The sequence below is a fragment of the Hemitrygon akajei genome, chromosome 23, assembly GCF_048418815.1.
Source record: "Hemitrygon akajei chromosome 23, sHemAka1.3, whole genome shotgun sequence".
Taxonomy (NCBI): domain Eukaryota; kingdom Metazoa; phylum Chordata; class Chondrichthyes; order Myliobatiformes; family Dasyatidae; genus Hemitrygon; species Hemitrygon akajei.
The window spans coordinates 54,743,671-54,766,480 of record NC_133146.1 but is presented as its reverse complement, the minus strand read 5'-3'; the positions used below and the strand labels follow the sequence as shown (position 1 = coordinate 54,766,480).

Genomic DNA, 22,810 nt, shown 5'->3' with positions numbered 1-22,810 from the left:
ATAAAATATGATCTCATTTCAATGAAAGATACTTACAAAGCGAAATATACTGCAAAATGTTTCACATCTGTTTTCTGCCAGAATGTTATTAGTTCAGATTTCAGACAATTTTCCCAATCTCAGAATATATACTTTGATGCGGCTGGATATAAGCTTCAATCAAAATGCTAATTTTCACTTTTGAACTAAATAAAATTCCATTCTCTTACTTTGGTACTGTCTTTTAAGTTATTTGCTTGGTTTTATATATATATATATATATATATATATATATATATATATATATATATATATATATACATACACATACATACATATATAAAAAATAGGTTGTTTCCCATTTCCTTTTACTTCAAAGCTGTAGAAGAATGAAGACTGCAGTGTGGATGAAAGCAATAGAAGTCCATTAGGAGAGAAATTTAGTTTAATACCACTAGTGTAAAAGGTACACATGGCAAATATGTAAAGATGCATGATTACTATGAACAATTTTAATGCAAAGCTGTGGATTCATTATGAAGCAGTTTTGTTCGACTTGATTATTTTTGCTACTTACTGCACGGTAGCATAGTGGATAGCACAATGCCTTACAGTACATTCCCATGTTGTCTGTAAGGAATTTGTACATTCTCCCCATGACTGTTTGGGTTTCCTCTGGGTGCTCCAGTTTCCTCCCACCATCCAAAGACGTACTGGGTGGTAGGTTAATTGGTCATTGTAAATTGTCCCGTGATTAGGCTAGGGTTAAATCAAGGTTTGCTGGGCGATGCAGCTTGAAGGGCCGAAAGGGCCTACAATAAAATAAAAATTTTATTGTCCACCATGCATTTTAAAATGTAGGGTATTTATTTCCTTCCTTCAAATCAGATGATGTAATGGTTTCAGGGAACAAATGATTAAGCTGCTTTTAGCCCTGTCCTTATCCTAAAGTGAGATAGTAGAATTGCTGAAATGTAATGTTTGCACTAGATCATTTTCTTCCATTCAATCAATATTGACTCTAACTGCTGTTTAGTAGTTTTATTTTGATCTGAAACCTAGAGTCAAAGCCAAAAGATTACAAAAAAAAACTCAGGGTCAACCTTGAGTGAACTATGCTATTTGACCGCTTACCGTCTTGTGTGCATGCACCTAGCAGATTGATGATGTTCTTATGCTTTCCAATCATTTTCATCATTTCCATCTCAGAAACAAGATCTGAGAGATCCTTTTCTGTGGCATCATCTGAGAAGATTGTAATTAAGATTTTACATTATTTAAACCAGTTAAACAGATACATCAGAGTTAGTCTGCTAACACATTAAAACCTAACTCTTCTTCCCAAGTTAGCTGAAGAAATATTTAGTGGACTGTTCTGTTATTAGTCTGATAGCATTCTTTTTGTATTCTTTATCACAATCCTATCCAAAATAAGGAGCCTGTCATCATGTGAAAAAATGCAGAAGATTACTAGACTTAATTCCATGGAATTTCTTACAAAGATTTATCTAATTAGTCAAAATATTTTCAGATGACCAAATAAATACAGAGGTCAAATACTAAGCCGACAACCTTTAGAAGGTCAAGCTTCACTCGCCAAAAAAATAAATAAATGGTCTTAAATTTCCCTTTTTACCTTTCAGCATCTTTACAGCCACAGTCATGGCTTCTTTTGGTTTATCTTTGTCAACTCCTACAGCCTCTGCCATTACAACTTGTCCAAAGCAGCCTTCCCCAAGGGGTTTACCGAGCGTCAGTCTGTAAGTGAAAACAGAAGATTAGCACCAATGGACTTCAAACTTTTTTTTCTTAATTTCTGATGATGTAGAAGATTTAATATCCTAACTAGACAAAAAAAGACAATTATTCATCTATTAATGTACACACCACTCCAATATGTTGCTCTGAATCAAAAATAAGTATCAACTGATATGGATAAACTCATAAACCATAACATTTACCAAAAGTAGAGAACTACTGAACAAACTTAAACATTGTTGAGTACAACTGGACTCTGAACTTAATGTGCCTTTTAAAGACTTTTTTTTTAAAAAAATGAACAATTGTGTTTTTGTAAAGCATGAACTTTTACATTATTGAAAACTTAACTTCTACTGAGGAAATATCAGTTAAGACCTTTATCAGACTTGCAATTTTAAACTGTGATGTTAAGCAAACATTGACATTTTCAGGTAAGTCAATTTAAATTCCACTAGATAGTGTGTTCAACAGAATTATACAATCCTTCCATTGTGCTGGAAATGCACATAAGATCTAACAAGTTGACTCTCAAAGCTCTCTTTCACTGCAAACCTGCTCCACCTACATTTGTGTTAAACACTATTTTCTTAAATGTGATGCCCTAGAATTTTCTAAGTTTAATATGTCCCCTGAGGCTTACATGTAGGTTCACAGACTGCAGCATTGACCAGAATAATGTAGGCATTAATTAAAGCACATTGCTTTTTAGAGGCACTCACTTAATTGAAATACTTGCTGGGAACAAGTAGACCAAGAAGATTATATACTTTCTTTCCCAGAGATTTTTTCTCACAGCAAAGCTACCATTTAAACAAGTAAATAAATGCCACATTCATCTTATGCCTTGATGAAAAATGTTAAAGGAGTTAGTCCCATAACCAATCAGATATGACCATCCTCCATTACATCTTTAGATCCACACAGTTCCAAATGTCTATCTTTCATCATCATTCTGGGTATCAACTAGAAATATAGACTGGGATATGAGAGCAATAGAGCTATTCGCTTTTAGCAGTGAAGCAAATATACCTGGAAAGAGATATAATGATGATGAACATTCTACTTCCGGACGCATATGGCAAAAGATTCTGGATCACATGCTCTACTTAGTGCAGAGTCTATGATTCAATGGGATGGTAAAAATCTGGTACACATCTCTTTCCTCAGAAATACTTAGTAAATCAAACATTCTTCTAAGTGGGGCTTCACTGGAACTTGTGCGCTGCTCATTTCCTATATTCTGGGTTGAGTTAGCAGGGACAGAATTAATACTGCAAGTCTTTGCTGGTGGCTATGAAGTATGCAGGTCTTCTTCAAAAACATTTTGATAGTTTGTGTCCGTCTGTGTCCCTGAGCATGTCTCAAAGACACACAGAGAAACATGCTCAGTGTCTCAATGTCTCTATCTCTGTGTAGTGGTGGTAGTGGAAAGGGTGGTGAGCATGGGAAGAGAAGGGAACAGAAAAGATGCCAAAAATTCTTGGCATCCTGACCACAGATACTTCCATGAGTAAGTATTTAGCTCCTGCTCTAACAGATCGGAGTTTTTTTTGTTTGCTAAATCATTCGGTGTTTAAATATTACTTGCCCCTCTGGTTAAAATGATGAAAATTGCTTTTGAGAAATTATCACCTTCAATATTTGTATTTATTTTCAATTATTCTTCTTAAATAATGCAATAAACTTAATACTGGATCAGGTAGCTGAAATACAAGCTCATCCAGAGAGGCAAGTCCAGTCTTCAATCTTTACTTATTACATGGCTATGTTAAGAACAAACAGTTTAAACAATCAATGCAGTTCCCATTAGGCAAAAGTTCACAGCAAAAAAAAATGTCACTCTATGCCAAAAAGATAATATTCCTCAACAAGGCCTCACATACATGGGAAAAAAAGCCTAGATACAAAATTAGGTGCTTTCCAGGTTGGGCCCTTGGAGAAGTGCACATATCAGAATCACAATCAGGTTTAATATCATCAGCTTATGTCATGAAATTTGTTAACTTTGTGGCAGCAGTACAATGCACTACATAATAACAGATAAAAAACTGATTTATAACAAGTATATATTCATATTTATTTATATTAAATAGTTAAATTAAATAGGTAGCACAAAAAAAAGAAATAAAAAAATTAGTGAGGTCATCTTGGATTATTGCAACCATCTCCACAGCTATAGCACAGCTCATAGATAATTGAGGAGTTGCATCCACTTCTATATGTGAAAACACATACTGATTTCTGAAAGCAAACAGAAGCAAACAATACTTCATGTGTCTGCAGTCCCCTGCTTAGTGATATAATTGTAATTAAAATATCCAAAATTAAAATACAAGTTATTTATAATCTGGTTTCAATCTTCAGTCCCGAATTTGAATACAAAAAAAATGACATTTCTGTCAGACAGACCAACTTTGGCATGATATTCTAAAGCAAGACCAGATTCCTCTCTCAGAGAGCAGTCCAATGACAGTACGCAAAGAGAGGATAAATGACATTAAGCTAAGAAAGGAAAAACCTCCTGGAAATCTGGCCTCAGCGAGCTCTCAACGTTTCTAGCAGTTTGGAAATCACATAAAATAGCAGTTGCTGCAATCGGAAACAAAATTGAAAAAGGGCCTCCAACATAAGATGTTATCTGTTTGCTTTTTTGCCTCAGATGCTGCTTGGCTTTCTGAGTTTTTCCAGTGTTTCTGGTTCTATTTCAGCAGTCTTCTTGATTTACATATACACTAATCACCTGATGACTGATGAAATGCAAATGATCTGACATTTCTAGGTTCAAACTTCTTATGAATTTGACGATTTGGGCTAACAATTAGGGAATAAGATCCTACTGGGTACTTACTTGTCTCGTGAGAATTCCCACTTTGGGTCTTCTGGGAGTTCATATTCTGAAACTCCTGCCAGCACTGGCGCATCTACAGATGAGAGTCGTGTAGTGATCCTTACTAGGGGAGTGTTTGAATTCATGGAGGAGCTAGAATCTGCTGAAACCTGTTTACAGCAACATTGAAGAAACAAAATGCTAATGATTCCCACTGTCACAATATACTGCAATCAATTATATTTATACATTAAGCTATTGTCTTGACATATGGTGAATGTGATGAAAAATTAACTTGTATGTGGAGACAGTTAAAATAGGGGAGAACCATTACAAATTACTACCTATCATATTCTGCTGAAGACACTGATCCACTTGACCCTATGAGTGAATTTTGGGCTTCCCTCCTTTGGCAGCAAATTGCCTCCAGAACGCCTTACTTAGCATCGACCCCAGTATGGATGACCATCCTTTATTGCTTCCTTTAGACATTAGATAGACCTCTCCACTGCAACACCTGGACTGAGTAACCTCCTATTAATCCCTGGTCCCCTCAGGAGCTTGAATCAGCCAGTTAACCTTTACATGGATTACTGTACTTGTTGCTCAGGATGTGAGGAAAAATAAGTTTTCAATTTTAGATTTTGGGAAGGAAAACAGTCTGAAGCCTGACCCCAAACTCTCCGTCTTTCAGTAGTCTACAATATACAGCTATCAGCAGAAGATCTTACCTTATCAGGTCAGTACACAGATGCACTAATGCAATCAACATACTTTAGTAAAAAAATTGCATCCATTAATCTTGCCAAAATAACATTATGTATTTAAAAATCATGCCAAATGGGCTTCAGTTTCAAACTTTCAGATGGGCATCTCAATCTCAAATTTAGGACTAGAAAGCTATTCTTGATGTTTACAGTGATTTTGGATTGTGCCAAAAACAACTATCAAAGTCAAATTAATGACAATATTTAGGAAGAATTATACAGACAGTTGACAAAATTAACTAGTTTAAAGTTGTTTACAGAATTGCACAAAATCTGTACAATGGTCATAGAAAAGTTTTGACAAAAAGGTCCCTACCTATAAAAATAAAGGTACCTAGACTAATCCCAGCTTCTATACTTGGCCTTTAGGTCTGCAGGTTTTGGTTCTTCATGTACACTTTCAAGTGCTGCTTAAATGTGTTCAGGATTTCCACCTCTACCGCTCTGTCAGGAAATTCTACACCCCAGCACCATCAAATTGAAAAATGTTTTCCTCAACCACCCTCAAATTCTTCCAACAATTTTAAATACATGTCAACATTCTTAATCCAAATGCAAAAGTAAGTACCTTATTTACTTAAACTTTGCCTCTCATAATTTTAAATACTTCAGTAAATGCCCTTTGAATTTCCAAAGAGGAATACCATTCTAATAAAACCTTGCTTTTTTAATATTCTAAGTCAGAGCTAATCAGTCAAAGCATCCAAAATTCTCTCTTACGCACTTTAAAAACTTTTCCTGCTTCTTAAGGATCTAAGGACAAACATTCCAAAATCCATCTCTTGCTCTTGGTACTTCCCATTTACTGGGTATTCCCTTGTCTTACTGCACATAGACAAATCAGCAGGTCCTTCACAGTGTTTGTGCCAACCTTGCCAATCTAACTAATCTACAAAGGTCTGTACCCATCAATGTCCTGCTTATTCATGTGCTGTCCAAATGCCTATTACATACTACTATTGTATCTGCATTCACAACCTCCCCTGGCAGCATGTACCAGGTACAGTACTCACCACTCACTGTGGGGAAAAAGAGCTTCAGTAGTAAATCTTACAATTTCCCCCTCTCTCCTTAAACCCAGACCCAATCAAATCACATCTCTTGATGCATGAGCTCACAGTTCTCTGCATTAAATTCCATCTGCCAACTTTTGTACATGTGACTACTAGACCATAATTTCTTAGTTTATCTTTGTAGGCCAGAGTATTTCTCCTCTCTGCTAAACCCATAACCCTTTTTTGTATGATATGCAAACTTCATTATTTCCCCTACACATACACATCAATTATTAGCAAAGGCTTAAGGTAGGAACCTAGAAGCGAGCCCTGTTGGAACCTCATTGGAAACTACTGTTACAAAAACATTTTTAGTTAGTGTTTTTTTTTACAGACAAGGGCAGAAAAGGCCAAATAGCCTTTTTTTTGTCATAAACCTTCTGTGATTAAAATATCAATTTTACCAATCATCAGCTATTCATCCTATCACTGAGCCAGCTGAGATCCAATATGCCACTATTTCTTTCATCCCATGGGTTTTTATTGTCTGACCAGCCTGCATGTGGATCTTTCTCAAAAGCATTGCTAAAATCTGTGCAGACTCCACCAAACAAACCACTGTCATTAATCCTTCCTCAAAATATTCAACCATATTGCTCAAATACAATGCTTCTTTACCAAATTATGCTAAATGCCCTTTGTTAACCCATACCTTCCTAAAGAAAGGTCAATGCCGATCCTTGGAATGTTCTTGATAATTTGCCCACCTCTTAAGTTTAACGAACTTTTTAAAAAAAGTAGTGGATATGGCCCAGTCCATCATGGGTAAAGCTCTCCCCACCATTGAACACAGCTACATAAAAAGCCATCGCAGGAAATCAGCATCCATCATCAGGGACCCCCACCACCCACGACATGCTGTCTTTTTCACTACTGCCATCAGGAAGAAGGTACAGGAGCCTCAGGACTCGCACCATCAGGTTCAGGAACAGTTACTATCCCTCAGACATCAGGCTCTTGAACCAAACTTCACTTGCCCCATCATTGAAACAGTCCCACAACCCATGGACTAATTTCAAGGACTCTTCATCTCAAATTCTCAATATTTATTGCTTATTTATTATTATTTCTTTATTTTTGTAATTGCATGGTTTGTTGTCTTTTGCACACTGGTTGAATGTCCAAGTTGGCGTGATCTTTAATCAATTCTGTTATGGTTATTATTCTATGGACTTATTAAGAAAATAAATCTCAGGGTTGTATATGGTGACATATGCGCACTTTGATAATAAATTTACTTTGAATTTTGCCCTGTGATACATGGTCTTTTACCCTCCTGTTATTTTAATGGTACAACATTAGCAGTGACACTGCCCTTTGGTACCATTCTTATAGCTAGGAAGGACTGAGAAACAGTGGTCAGAACATCCGTAATTTGTTTCCCTACTTCATTAACGTTTCAGGATATATTTCACTAGGTCTTGATGATGTAAATACTTTCAAAGTTGCCTAACTCATTAATTTTTCTCTTACTCTTCCTCCTTAGCGGTGCTGTAGGTAGCAGCCTCTCTTGAGAAAATAGCCAGGAGTTAAGAATTTATACATACCCCGTGCAAAAATAATATACTAACATTTATACATTAACTTTTCAACTGCTAGCACTCTTTTTTTTGCAATTATATAATTATAAAATATGCTTGGATTTTCTTTGATTTTATTTGCCATATTTTAACTCTGTTTTTAATTTCCCATCTACTCTTTTTCTCTCTTCTAGGCATTCTGTAGTACAGAGTTCTCAGTGCCCGACCCGAGCTTCCTTTGTTTTTTGACTCATACTGTCTTCCATCCATGGGCTTTACATTTGGTAGGAATTGGACCAAGCGATGACAGTTGCCAAAAGTGACAAAAACTCTATGACGGCATAAAGTAGCAACTATGCAGACATCAACGCAACAGAACACAAGATGAGGGAGCATGTTTGAAAAGAACTGAAACAGAGAATGTATTGTTTTACATCTTGACATTAAATACAGTAGATGCCAAATAATTTTTAGGGTGAGAGAAGCATATTTTGTATCCACATTTATGTCATTTTTTTGTTATTTTTCTTTTTTCCAGTCCATTACAGCAGTTCACTGGCAGTGCTACAACTACCTATGGCACATTTGGTTGTAATTTCTATCATATGTTTTAACCCAAATCATTGACTGCAGCTTTTGGAACACACATGCTGTGAATGTTTGTAATTGAGTACTTGAAACTCCTGGAGGTTATCCAGACAAGAAATTTTTCCACAACTTCACCTTACATTATGTTTTCTTTTCTTCTAAATGTGTGGTGTAACTTATATTCATATATACAATTACAAAGCCATCATCATGCACTTTGTGCCAGGTCCTCTGTTTTAACTAATGAATGCAAAAAGCAGTTAATGATTACTTACAGGGAACCAAAAGCACATTAAAAATTATGAAGATAAATACCAACAAAATGTTTCCACCTGCTGTCCTGTGCAAGTCCACCATCCGATTTAAAAAAAAATGAAAATGTGCTCCCACTTTCACAATTTAAGCTGCTCATGTTCAAGTGTTTGCATTGACTAAACTTCTCGTCTCAATTTATCGTTTAAATAAAAACTATGAGGAAAATACCAGTTTGAATACCTTTTTTTTAAAAAAGTACCGAAGTTTAGCTTGTGGTATAATCTCTATAAGCATTTGAAATTACAATAATTTCCTTAAAAATACTACAGGCTAACCTTGTATTGCTAATTAAAAGAAAAAAAAGTAAATGCTTCCAAAACTACATCTCTTTGGAATATCCTGAAGGCTTACACTGATGAACAAATCAATTTTCAGGAAAATGACTGCAAATTAAGCATATTGATCAATACAACAAAAACATAGTTTAGAAAAATGTTTTCATACAAAGTTTGGAAACATCACCAATAAATGTTTTGTCTGCAACAGAAAACTAGTAGCTAAACTATCAAATATAACTTGATTATAAATTGTTTCCACTAATCAATGTTGTTACCGACAACAGACAATTTCACTCAAATGCCACTAAAACGACTGAAGAGGTTTCTTATGTCAACTTAATATAATAGAATCACATTTTACAAAAAAAATGCTAATATGCACGCTTAATGAAACCTACTTTTAAAATGGTTATTAATTTACACTGTTAAGACTGAAAGAAAAGCTAATGATATGTAATTTGGGGTGACATCTGGCAGTTCGAGGTGACAGAATAGAGTCATGCATGCATACATAGAATTCCTTTGGTATTATCACATCCTGTCACCAGGGTTGCACCATGTGCAGCAGGTCGGGATTAAGACTTTTAACTATTTATAGGCTAAAGGACCACATGAAGATTAACAATGAAAGCCACATTCTGCAGCAAATTTTCCTTGCGTAATATTCAAAAGATTAGTTCAATGTTTAACTGGAAAACAGGAAACTAAACAAAAGGTTTTAAAGGGATGTAGCAGACATTTGCAGCCTATAAGTAAGCAACACTGAACCTTTTTAGAAGATCTATATACAAAGCAGCACCTTTACCAGAGCTCATAAAATTAACATAGTTTTATCATTCAGGAAAGAGATGGACAACCCACAGGCACAATTGCTAGCTTAGCTGAAAAATACAGAACTGGATGTGAACTAATATAACAGTTACATTTCATTTCCTGATTTGAATCACTGCATTTGACTGTATTATCAAGGAAAGTCCAGTTTGGCAGAGAGGGTACATGAACATATTGATCACATCTCAGCAGTATTTCAAAGGGCATAATGGGTGAATACAATCAATATTATATATTAATTCCAAGATGAGAAAGTTACAAGATTTGAAAATGCATAAGAGATCAGTTACTTAACATTTTAACTCTTGCCACATATCGGAAACGCTGGTTTTAATTAATTGATTATTTCAGACAGACAGACAGACATACTTTACTGATCCCGAGGGAAATTGGGTTTCGTTACAGTTGCACCAACCAAGAATAGAGTAGAAATACAGCAAAATAAAACCAGAAATAATTAAATGATAATAAGTAAATTATGCCAAATACAAAACCACTTTCTTCCAAATATTTTGCTATAATGGCTCTGATTCGACTAACTGGCAGAAAGTGGGGTGAAAATGCACGGTGCAGTCTGAGACAGACACAGCTTTCCTTGCCGTGCCTGGAGGAGCACGGTGACATTAGCTCTAGAGTCACCGAGTCATGTAACAACAGAGCACAGACACAAGCCCTCTAAATGGACAAAACAAAACCATTTTTGTACTCACTTTCTTTCTTGCAGATCACACCTGATGGTTACCTGGTGGCAATGTTGCAGTGGCTTTTCCAAACTGGTTTAAATTAAAATAGACAGTGGGTCCTGATGACCCACAAATTTTGACTGGATTGCCTTGATGTATTTTTTATAAGGCCAAATAAAAACCCTGGATGCAGACTTTTATAGTTTTTGAACAGGTAAGTAAACTAGGCCATTTGAACTGCACACCGTTGTACCCCTGGGTAATCCAAGTTGCCACCCTCATTACTCCACATCAACTGCTCACCCTCTCTCAGCTGGCAACAGGCAGTATGGGATTTAAATGCCATCTTCTCACAAAAATAAAGATTAACTTTTACATATAAAATAGATTTTAATGCACTGATGTAGATACATACATAATATCAAGTTTGCATGTAGCAAGTGTCTATAAAAGGGGCAGAGATAAATAATCAACAAATATCAGTGATTTAGATTAAAGGAAGAATCTGGAATTCAACACCCTTTTAATTGTCATTGTGATGTTTGAGATTGCCTAAGTTATGGAATCAGGCAAATGTATTCAGATGTAACTTCCCAAGTCAAAAAATGACAGTTCCAGATCTTTCAATTTTGTACCATATTGCTGGTCTGTATGTTATCATCCAATCCAGATTTCATAACTCAAAATTAAAATAGTCCCACAAATATACTAGTTGGGTATTAAACTGTGCACTTCAGTTATACCAGCAATATAATTAAACTTTAAGATAATTAAACTTAAGGGGTCATGCCTTCTAAAGCTGAAGTCTGGTGAAGCAAAACACCTACTGACACAACTGAGTCAATGCAAAGTTATTTTGGAGGTCAGAGAAAACCCTATTAAATGCAGAATTCCTAAATACCCTATGAACATACAATTCCTGAATTGCATGTTAATAAATCACAGATTAAAGTCGAACAGTTTAATTTTGAAATGTTTAAGAAAACAAATAAGATTCTGGTGAAACTTAGGCACCAGGGGTATAGAAGGAAGGGTTGGATACAAGAGATTTGCCAATACAACAGCAACAACAACCTTGCAATATTCCTTTAAGCAGTGAGTGGTGACTCTCCAAATCTGAATATCCTTCCCCAATGCTGGATGATTTGATTGTCTCACAAGAGTAGAACAAGTGGTGGAACAGGAACTCCATAGATTGCTCCAATACTTTCATAATTCCAATCCATTTTCCAACATTTGAATTCTATTCCTACACAATTAACTTAACCATGTGGAGCACAGTAGTGCAATGGTAACAAACAAGACCTCTACAAAGTAATAAGAAACTGTCATTCCTTATCATCCAAAGTGCAAATTAAAAATTGTTTACGCAATTGGAACACCGTGTCCATCAGCTGAAAGAATTCCAAAACAAAAATGAAATTGCATGAAACTATGAAAATAAAACAAGTAATGGGATGAAACAAATACTTGAGGAACTGCATCTACTGCTTACTGGTGAAATGAGTAGTTATTTCATAAGAATCTTAATGTGCGGTAAACAGGTTGGCACTGGAAACTGGAAGAGGTCAATTTAAAATAAATACAATTTTTTCGTTACTGTCATTGAAGGAGGGGAACCTGAGTGATTATTTCTGAGACATGACTGGAGTGCTGAGTAATAATGAATGATAAATGGATATTATGTCAAGTAAAGGTTTTTGAGCTCTCTTATCTACTTTCTGTTACCTGTCTGCGCAGAGGGATGCTTTTGGTCAGCTTGTGCACTGTCGGCTGGGCATTGAAATCTGGCTTCTTGGCTGTGCTCCTCATGCGGCAAATAACAACCGTCAGCACCATGCATGCGATTACAAAAACACCAATGCAATAGATAACTATTTCCAGATAGTCAGGAGAGGTCAACCCCTTTGGTTTGTCTTCAGGAACTGGATTACACGTGAAGAAACAATTGTCAAATATTAGCATAAAGATTCGGATATGAAAGACAACTAAAATAGAAATAACACATTAATTTAACAACCCTATTCTTCAAGAGTAGTTTTAATGTTTAGAAAAAAATTGTGAATGCCCTTTAAATAGCTTCATTGGTAAAACGTACACCAGTATGATATAGAGTCATCTACAACTACAGAACTTCTACTTCTACAGAAGTAAGTATCATACTGGTAGGGTAGCCATCTCCTTTGAAGTGACCTCACCATGCAATGGCATAAAGGACAAGTTTCCATTTCTGTTCATTACCCAGTGGTGGCTTTACAGTACTGGTGACACAAGTTCAATTCCTACTGCTATCTGTAAGGAGTTTTTGTATGTTCTCCCTGTGGTAACATGGATTCCCTCCCACAACCCAAAGATGTACCAGTTGGTAGGTTAATTGGTCATTGTAAATTGTCCTGTGATTAGGCTAGGATTAAAAGGAGGGCTGGTGGGCAGCACGGCTCAAAAGGCCAGAAGGGCCTACTCTGTGCTGTGTCTCAATAAAACAGATAAAATACTAATTGAGAAAACACGAGGAAATCTGCAGATGCTGGAAATTCAAACAACAACACACACAAAGTGCTGGTGGAACACAGCAGGCCAGGCAGCATCTATAAGGAGAAGCACTGTTGATGTTTCGGGCCGAGACCCTTCGCCAGGACTAAGCGAAAGGAAAGGTAGTAAGAGATTTGAAAGCAGTGGGGGGAGGGACTACGTGACTCCCTTGTCCACTCGTCCCCCCCATCCCTTCCCACTGATCTCCCTCCTGGCACTTATCCTTGTAAGCGGAACAAGTGCTATACCTTAGCTTATCTTAGCTTCATCCCACCCCCTCCGGTCTTCTCTTATCATTTCGCATTTCCTCCTCCCCCCACTACTTTCAAATCTCTTACTATCTTTCCTTTCGGTTAGTCCCAACGTAGCGTCTCGGCCCGAAACGTTGACAGTGCTTCTCCTTATAGATGCTGCCTGGCCTGCTGTGTTCCATCAGCATTTTGTGTGTGGTGTTGTACTAATTGAGAAAACCTATTTGGCTGCAATACTGCTATAACAGATTCACTGGGACCACACATTAAGCAAAGCCATTTTGCTGGGTGTCTTTATACATCTATGGAATCATATGTCTCCACAAGAAAAGGAAGGAAATCAGGGACTGAGGAAAACCACAAATATATACAGTATTTTTAGTATGATAGTACGTATCATTGTGCTGGATTCTAGAGTGACACAGGATGCAAAAAATAGGGGGACATAGGGCAAGGTGACTTAAAAAAAAATTGATTACAGCAAAACTAGTCAAAAGTACTTTTGAAAAAATACAGCCTCCAGCTCTTTTAGCAGCTGGGGAAGTAGCAAAAAACAAACACAAGTTAAAATTCAAGTACAAAACTGAAAAGTTAATACGTTAATAATTTCTTCAGTTTGAACAGACAGACATCTTTTCCACTACAACTGTTGCATTCAGTAATAAATATTGATATTAAATTTAAAACTTGACATGCTCTGGTACAAAGTTCAAGGCTCGTATTAGCTATAAGGCTTAATGTGAACCAGCTTTTGTTAAAGTGATAAATATTCTGTTACACAGTTTCATGTACATTTCACAAGCAGAAAACATTCAACATGCTAGACAGTGCCTTAAATTTTATCATTAACTTACATCTACAGCACAATATATTTAGCATAATAAATGCTATTTAAGCTTCTGCCATCCATAACAAGTACTGCCAAAAGCTACGAAGCATAAAATGCCCTCTGAAAGCTTTAAGGTGAAACAAGAAGCAAATAAAACAAGGCACAATCCCAGATTCTTAATGAAAGCAAAGCTGTGCAAAGGTTTTTACCCAATTGTCTGTGAAATTAGAAACTACAGCAAAGGTTTGTAGCATTCTTAAAAAGACAGTCATAGTGTTTGGAGAAAAAACCTCAACACTTCATTCAGATCAAACAGTGTGGTTAACAGGTCTCCTTCTCCAGGGAAAAGAGATTAGTTGTCATTGCATCCTGCAAATCCAATGCCCGTCATTCTCCAACAGAATTGAAGTTTTATGAGGGAATTACCAAGCAGGTGCAGTTTATTGACAACTGATAATTGGAAAAGTTTCATCTGAACTTATTTGCAGAGTGCCACCTTCCTTCTGCCAATTATCAGTTAAAAAATATCACTGATGACCATTTCATAAGAGAGAGAAATGGTATCAATTTCAACATGCTCAGTAAGACTTTCCATGCCCGCTGAAAATGAATCAGAACCTCATATTGAATGCATGCAATCAATGAAGAAATAAAGTTGATTCATTGAATAAACTCCCAAGAATTAACTGCTCCATTGCAGAAGGGGAACTGGCATTACATTGGCAAAAAGAGCAACTGTAATTGTGACTCTCCCTTTAATTATTTAATCAAATACAAATAATTATATTTGTATTCTTTCCATCTATAATAATAAAAATAATATGGTACAATGGATTTTTGCATTTTCGTTCTCCTGCCAGTTCCTCTATAGGAAGCAGTGTCAATTTTGCTTTAGGTGAAAGATTAACCATTGAAGGAAAGCCATATGTACCTGACTCAACTGTCAACCATGCAGAGTGATGAGAAATCCCAATAGAATTACCCGCCAAGCATGTATACTCCCCAGCATCCTCAAAAGTTACATTTCGTAAATAGAGCACCTCAATTTCTTTGTCCGTAGTATTAACACCGGCAGTCTAGAAGAAAAAGGAAAGCAAAAAACAAACAAGCAAGATATCATGAGATATTTGTGGACAGGGACAACAAACCAGGGGATTGCTGCTAAACAGCAGAGGTGCAGCAACCTGTTGGAGGTATGTGCCTATCCACAACCCTTCATCCAAAGCTTGCACCCAACTTCAAGCTTGTAGTATGGAATAATCAGATACCCATCACCATCTTAACTCACCCTTCTAGGCATGCAATTTACTTCATGGAAAAATAGAGCCACAATACGTGTTTTTATTATTTCTGACTTAGAATCAAGGAAGGCAATGAAATGAAGGAGGAAGTAAAACAGATGAGGATGGAAATTTAGAATGACCTTCATGAAGAAGTCTAATGAAAATTCACAGGAGATTGAAGAATGGTATAGTGATGAAGAAAGTACAGTTTAACTGACAAAATACTGAATGACACTTATGAATAGCTTAGCCACATATTGTGGATATTTTTCCATGTCTACCGTGCATAAAGTTGCATCTTGGAAAGGAAGTTAAGAAACCATTAATAACCCAAAGCCCAAAGATTCTGTAAGCTGCTTTCAATCTTCCAAGCATGAATCAGCTGTTTCCTAAATTTATTTACCATGGGCAGAGCTTTGTGATTTTGTTTTTTTTAAATGATGTTACCTTTTGGGGAGAATTGAGCAACAGTGAGCCAAGCAGACTGATTGACTGCTCCAATATAATTGGAGACCTTACATATATATTCGCCACTGTCCGCTTCAGTCACATTGTACAGATTCAGCACTTCTGCATTGGAACTATTTATTCCCGAATGCTAGAACAAACCAATAACATAAGATAAAAATATCATCACTGCTCTAGAATGAGCAGAGCTAATATCCCACCACCAGCATCATTCTTCTTATGAAATAACTTTATGATATAAAAGGAAATTATTTTCTTTGTAAAAATGTTCCACAATTTGTGGTCTGAAGGAAAAAAAAATTTGTTAAAAAAAAAATCACTGAATGGATGATATGGCATGGATAGCTTATACCAGTTTATTTGGCACATTTCAAACCAGTGTTGTATCTTTCTGTCAGCAAGGGTTAGATCATCAATCTAAAACATTTCTGAAGCCTGATCACTACTTTTCCAGCTCTGCTCTGACACTGACAATTCATGAAGTCCACCAGGCAGAGCACTGACTTCCTTCTGTTCCAGTGGTTAAATTGGGAAGTCCATAGATTAAACCTAACAGAAGATCATCAACTCCCTTTACTTCAATGGAGAGAAATGGCTCAGAGAGTTAAACAAGGTTTAGATAATGAAATGAAGTGACTAAAACTATATTTATTTTATTTAAATGTATTTGATTATTTATAATCATCCTTTAGTATTATATTTTTAATTTTGTATAAATATCTAATTTAAATAAAAATTGCAAAATATTTTTATGTACAGTACTTGTGAATGTCAGAGATATTGAAAGTCTAGTGACAGTCTGGACAGCAGGTTAAACCTGTGGATGTGGCTCACATAGCCGTCAGTCAAAGAGTGTAGCTTGCCATTCTCAGTTTGTGGTCGGCATAGGGACTCCTTGATCAGAAGGAAGCTTCAGAGACCACTGTGCTGCTCTATCTAAGAATATATGGTGGAGTAGCAAGCAACTCACTAGAATGAGCCCAATGAACTATCTTACAGATCAGTCAGATGTACAGTCCCTCTGTTTTGCACACTGTTTTAATTCTGTTAAAATGTAAATGTATTTTCGCTGTCATTGAAATAGAACTTTGGAAGAAAACTAAATCAATTTAAGCAAAAAAATCCTTGGGATTAGAATTAGCTACCATTTAAAACAAATTGGATATCAGATCATCAAAATACAAATATGCATTGTCCTCATTGATTACAAGTGTCATTCATCATAATTATCAAGTCGAAAGCCTTATTAAATTCAAGTTGAAAGAAAATTTCAGACCTTTAAGACATTGATGTAAGGAGCTCCATCTGGACCATATCTACTTCCATTCTTTTCAACATGCTTTAGCCATTGAATATGGGGCTGGGCATCACTGAATACTTTACACACAAATTCCACATCACTTCCCACCAATGCTGTTTTGTTAGCAGGCAATCCTGCTTGAAGAATAGGCCTGTGTGGTGATCGCTCTGAAATAAATTTGAGAAAACAAGCATACATTGCGTTGGTACATGAAACATTACATGATACAATACTGTGAAAGAGTCTAACTATATGCTTCTAAGACTTTCTGCGCAGTACTGTATGTAACAAACATCTTCACATTTTTCAAATTTTAAATTCCATTAATATAGTTAACAGGAAACTACTGCACACTTGAAAAAATAAAGCTTGTACTGAAGTACTGTAAATAGCTACAAGAACAAAAGAAATTTACTTCACCCAACTTTATGGTATAAAGGAATATAAAAAGCTATTAACGTTATGGACTGCTGTTTCAGCTACTACTTGGAACACAGTAAAAATTATGTCCTGCCTTATGGAAATAGAATTTTAAATATAGGGAGTTGTTAGTGCATGGCTGTTCTTAGTTGTTTTTCCATTACGTATGAAGCAACATCCTACTTTAATAGCTATGAGGCTTGTAAAAAGTATCTAGTTTAAAAAGCTCTGAAATGCTTTTAAACTTTGGAAGGAGACCACAGAACAGCTTCAGACCCCCAAAGAAAACAGAGAGGTACTAAAAGAGCTGCTTTAAGGATGCACGCTTAGAAATACATGAGAACCAACACCACCGCATATATTACTTTTATTAGCTTGCCAGCATTTCTAAATAGGTGTTTTGAATTTGCCAACAGAATCTTTCACAAGCAAACATTTTGAGTGCATTGCAAAGAAATGGTGTCTCTGGTTTACAATAAGACCTTTGATACAGTCAAATATATTTGGCTAGATGCTGGCATCTACAGGGAATAAATTCATGGGGCAACCTTGCCACATTATAAGGCCACAATTAGCTCATTTAAAACACTGTACAATCAGTCAAATGTTAAATGTTGAACCTTTAAGTCCAAGATTTTTACTCTAAACTACAAATTTCAATTATCTTCCTGTTACCATTATATTACTGCTTCAAAGCATTGTCGTTTTCTCAGTTGTCTGAGGAAAATACAACTATTTTCAAGTTAAAAGTTTAAAACTGTTTTAAGCCTCAATATACATTGCATAGGAAAACAAATTTACAAGTTTAAGATATTCAAAATAAAATTTTCCTCAAGCATCCAGTTGGGTACAGGTATCAATTTTAACTGACGTTTTGATGACAAACTGTGCCATCTTCGAGTTTGTCAACAAAATGTTGGTTAAAATTAATACCTGTACCTGGCTGGAAGCCCAACTGAGTTTATTCATCATATATACTGGGAAAGCACTAGAACCTTTTTTCAAAAAATATTGTTAATTGACGGATGTTAATAAACTAAGGATGATTACTTGAGTGACATGAAACATTAAGTGACTTTAATTGCATTTTATTCTTAAATTTACTTTTCTCTTCATATCTAACAAAAAAATAAGCAGAACACTGTGATTGTGTAGTTACAAATTACACTATTATATCTGATTTGATTGAAATAAAACATGAATTTCCAAATTAGATAAAAGGTTCTGGTGAGAGCAGGTTAGTAGCCATTAATTGCAATTTCCATTGAATATTTATATATTACATTAAATACATTAATTATCAGTAAGAGTTAATAAATACCAGAGCAACACACACACAATGCTGGAAGAACTCAGCAGGTCAGGCACAACATCTATGGAAAAGAGTAAACAGTCAACATTTCGGGCTGAGACCATTCATCAGGACGGGAAAGGAAGGGGAAAGATGCCAAAATGGGGGGGGGGGGGGGGGGGGAGGAGGAAAGAAGGGCAAGCTAGAAGCCATGGGCCAACATGTTGGAATGGGAATGGGGATAGTAATTAAAATGGTTGGCCATTAGGAAACACTGCTTTTTGCAAATGGAGTGCAGGTGCTTGACAAAGCAGTTTCCCAATGTAAAGAAGGCCACATCAGGAGCACCGGATATAGTAGATGACCCAACAGATTCACAGGTGAAGTGTTGCCTCACCTGGGTGGAATATTTGGGGCCCTGAATGGTGGTGAGGAAGAAAATAGATGGGCAGGTATAGCAATTGTTCCACTTGCAGGGGTTAAGTGCCAGAAGGGAGATTAAGGGGGAGGGACAAATGAACAAGGGAATCATGGAGGGAATGATCCCTATGGAAAGCGGAGAGTGGGGGCAGGTGAAAATGTGTATAGTGGTAGGGTTCCATTAAAGATGTTGGAAGTTGTGGAGAATGATGTGTTGGATACGGAGTCTCATGGGGTGGTATGCGAGAACAAGAGAAACTCTACTCCTGTTAGGGCAGCAGGAAGATGGGACGTGTGGATATCTGGGAAATGGAGATGCCGGTAAGGGCAGCATCATCGGTGGAGGAAGGAAATGGAGCAGGACATCTCTAAATGTCCTGGGAACAGTTGCGGCAGAGGCAAAAGAAGTGAGAAAAAGGATTGGAATTTTTACTGGAGACAAGGTGGGAATTGATATATAGTCAAGATAGCCGTGGGAATCAATGCCATTATATTTTAGTGTGATTGACTCTAAACAGACTTCTGAAATGGCATTAAAACTAATCCATCTGAACACACGCTTTGTAAAATCTTAATAGAATTAGGCGCACCACCTGGCATCATCATTGGCACCAGAGTCTAATATGATAATCAGTGCAGCCAACCCAGAAAAGCCTTTTTCAGTAACACCTGGAGACATGTAAAAATTGGGAGAACTACCACACAGTCAAACACAGCAGCAATGTAGGAAAATTGCAGATACCCGAGTCAACATCCCAGACATCTTCATTACCATTGAAGAACAAGTCTAAATGACTTTGAAATTCATCAGTATTTGATTCTGTTTTCTCAGGTCAAAAATGAAGAATCAAACATACACGTTACTATTACAGCTCTTCCTCAATTGTTGAATATCACTTTGAACTGATGCTGAAGGCAGCAGCAGCAGAAACTACTATGCCCATTGCCACAAATGAGTTGGTAGCACCAACTCTCACTAAGCAGATGAATCCTCAAAGATACAAGTAGAGTGTCTAATGCCCACAGCAAGTAACAACTTTCAACAGTAATTATCATCCCACCTGGCTACCTGACCCAAGACTGAAAGATATGGCCATATGTGGCAGGATTGGGTCAAGTATCAACAAGACCTTAGGCTCGAGTCTGAACTGGATAGGACATGGAAGGGTCAAGTTTTAACTTCATGCTCCAGCACAATCCACCTTTAGCAACGCTATCACATAGCACTAACTAAACAGTAATTCTCACCCAATTTTCACACAGGAGTATTTAGTGCCAGGCATAAGAACCTGAAACAATGCCTGCTCTACTTTAAATAAAAGCCATCGATCTCTGCCCTGAAAATACTCAATGACTCAGCCTCCTTAATGCCTTGGGGAGAGAATGCTAAAGATATTGGTTTTGCCAGAAATGCTCCGATTTTGTGAATGGTTAAAAATATCAATGACAGTTCTAGTAACTGGCACTGTTTATTATTCTTGACAAACCATATGATATTTTTGAAATTGTGCTTGGATATAAAGTTAAGTAAATGGGTAAAGCCATGGTAGATGCAATATGTGGTAAAAATGTGAGATTGACCACTTTGGTATATAAAAAATTAGAAAGGCAGAACATTGACAAGAGAGAATCAGCTGATGTTGGAAATCTGAGCAACACACACAAAATGCTGGAGGAACTCAGCAGGCCAGACAGCATCTAGGAAAAGAGTACAGTTAACGTTTCGGACCGAAGGCAGAAAGGCAGTACATTCTTGAAATGGTAGGCAAGAGGGAAAGACATTAGCAATCAGAGGCACTGGGTGTCCTTGAACTTAAATTATTGAAAATTAATACACAGGTGAACAGAGGCATTAAGAAGACAAATGGTAAGTTGGCCTTAGTTGCATGAAGAATCGAGAGTATTTTAAAGTTTAGTGGTAAGCACAACTCTACTGTACCGGTTGGTAGGTTAATTGGTCATTGTAAATTGTCTTGTGATTAGGTTAGGATTAAATTGGGGGAATGCCTGGCGGTGCAGCTCGAAGGGCTGATTCCGCGCTGTATCGCAATAACTGAATAAGTAAAAGTACATCTCACTGTAATGGTAAAGAACTACTTCCGGAATATTGTGCACAGAAGGACTGCAACATCCTGGGACAGGTTCTGTCCCATGAAGAGACTTTAAGCAGATAACATCTGTACCCACAAGAGTTCAACAGAGATTTTAATGGGAAGTAAACTTATCAAAACATACAAAATTCTTACAGGGGTCACAGTCTCAAAATAAGGTTGGTCGTTTGGGACAGTGACGAGAGGAAATTTCTTCACCCACTGCGTAGCAAACCTTTGGAATTCTCTACCCAAGAGAACTCTGGAGGCTTTGTTGCTGAGAATACTCACAACAGATTTTTGTGTACTAAGGAAATAGAGAGATACAGGGTTGGTAATGCTGAGGTAAAAGATTAGTAGTGATATGAAAGATGGACCAGGCACAAGCAGTTGAATGACCTTTGCATGCCTCTGTTCCTTATACTTGTGTAGTAATGTCATTACAACACAAATGAAATGTATTAATTTTGAAACCAGTGTATTGTATTAGTTGTTCATCTGAAAACTTTGCATTAAGTTCCAAAGGCCAATTCAAAAAATGATAATTCAAATTGTAAAAGAAAATCTTTATACAGATTAAAAATTGAATTGTCTACAATAACTCCTGGTGCCAGAGTTCTATAAGTATCTCTGAGAAAGTATTTCATTTGCAAAACAATAGGCTGTTTTCCTAAAGATATGATATATAGGGATACTGCATTCACCATTCCACCTTCTACAATTAAACATGTCTGCTACTGACTAAAGCCATCAGTCTTCAGAAAAAACCTGAGGGTAAACTAAACTAATTTCATTGTGTTTGTTCACTGATGTGTTGAGGTGAGATTGAGATTGACTGTGGGGGGAGGAGCGAAGAATAAACCAGGCAGCTGGCTGGCACTGGGTCCGCCACTAATTAAACTCATGAAGCCACAGCCAAATATTAAAATTCCTGCCAGCATCATGTCACTTTTGCTTATCTTCTCCAAATGTAATTCAAAACTTTATACATCATATCCTTGACTCCCAAAGACGCAAGGAATCATAACATTTTTTCCTGGAACAATTCAGCATTCATAACACAAGTTGATAATCTTATGTAGGCAATTTGCAAAGATTTGGCATCACTAAGAATCCATAATTTCACATTTTGAATCTAAACCCTGGAAACTTCCAATATTTTTCATCATGAACTGCATGCCAAATTTGCTACTCAATTTATAGGATGTACTAAATGTCAAGCTGAGTAACGCATAATTTTAAAATACATGCACATTTATCTTGAAGCTCTTTGTATGCATGAGATTTTATTAAAAAAGATAAAGAGGTGACTGGGCACAAGA

At 36.6% G+C, this 22,810-nt stretch overlaps 1 protein-coding gene across 9 annotated transcripts in view; it reads right to left on the bottom strand.

Annotated features, from left to right (window-relative positions):
- The window catches only part of LOC140715460 (fibroblast growth factor receptor 2-like), a 182,349-nt gene that overhangs the window by 19,208 nt on the left and 140,331 nt on the right, over positions 1-22,810 (bottom strand). For 6 of the 9 annotated variants that reach the window (XM_073027689.1, XM_073027690.1, XM_073027686.1 and 3 more), the window contains 6 exons: positions 17,244-17,434; positions 15,947-16,097; positions 12,327-12,529; positions 4,589-4,737; positions 1,616-1,737; positions 1,114-1,224 (listed from right to left, as the gene is read on the bottom strand). In XM_073027689.1, coding sequence (XP_072883790.1) covers positions 1,114-1,224; positions 1,616-1,737; positions 4,589-4,737; positions 12,327-12,529; positions 15,947-16,097; positions 17,244-17,434 — 927 coding nt within the window. Of the gene's footprint in view, positions 1-1,113; positions 1,225-1,615; positions 1,738-4,588; positions 4,738-12,326; positions 12,530-15,147; positions 15,293-15,946; positions 16,098-17,243; positions 17,435-22,810 lie in introns of all 9 variants that reach the window. The other 3 variants (XM_073027692.1, XM_073027691.1, XM_073027693.1) reach the window with 3 other exon arrangements.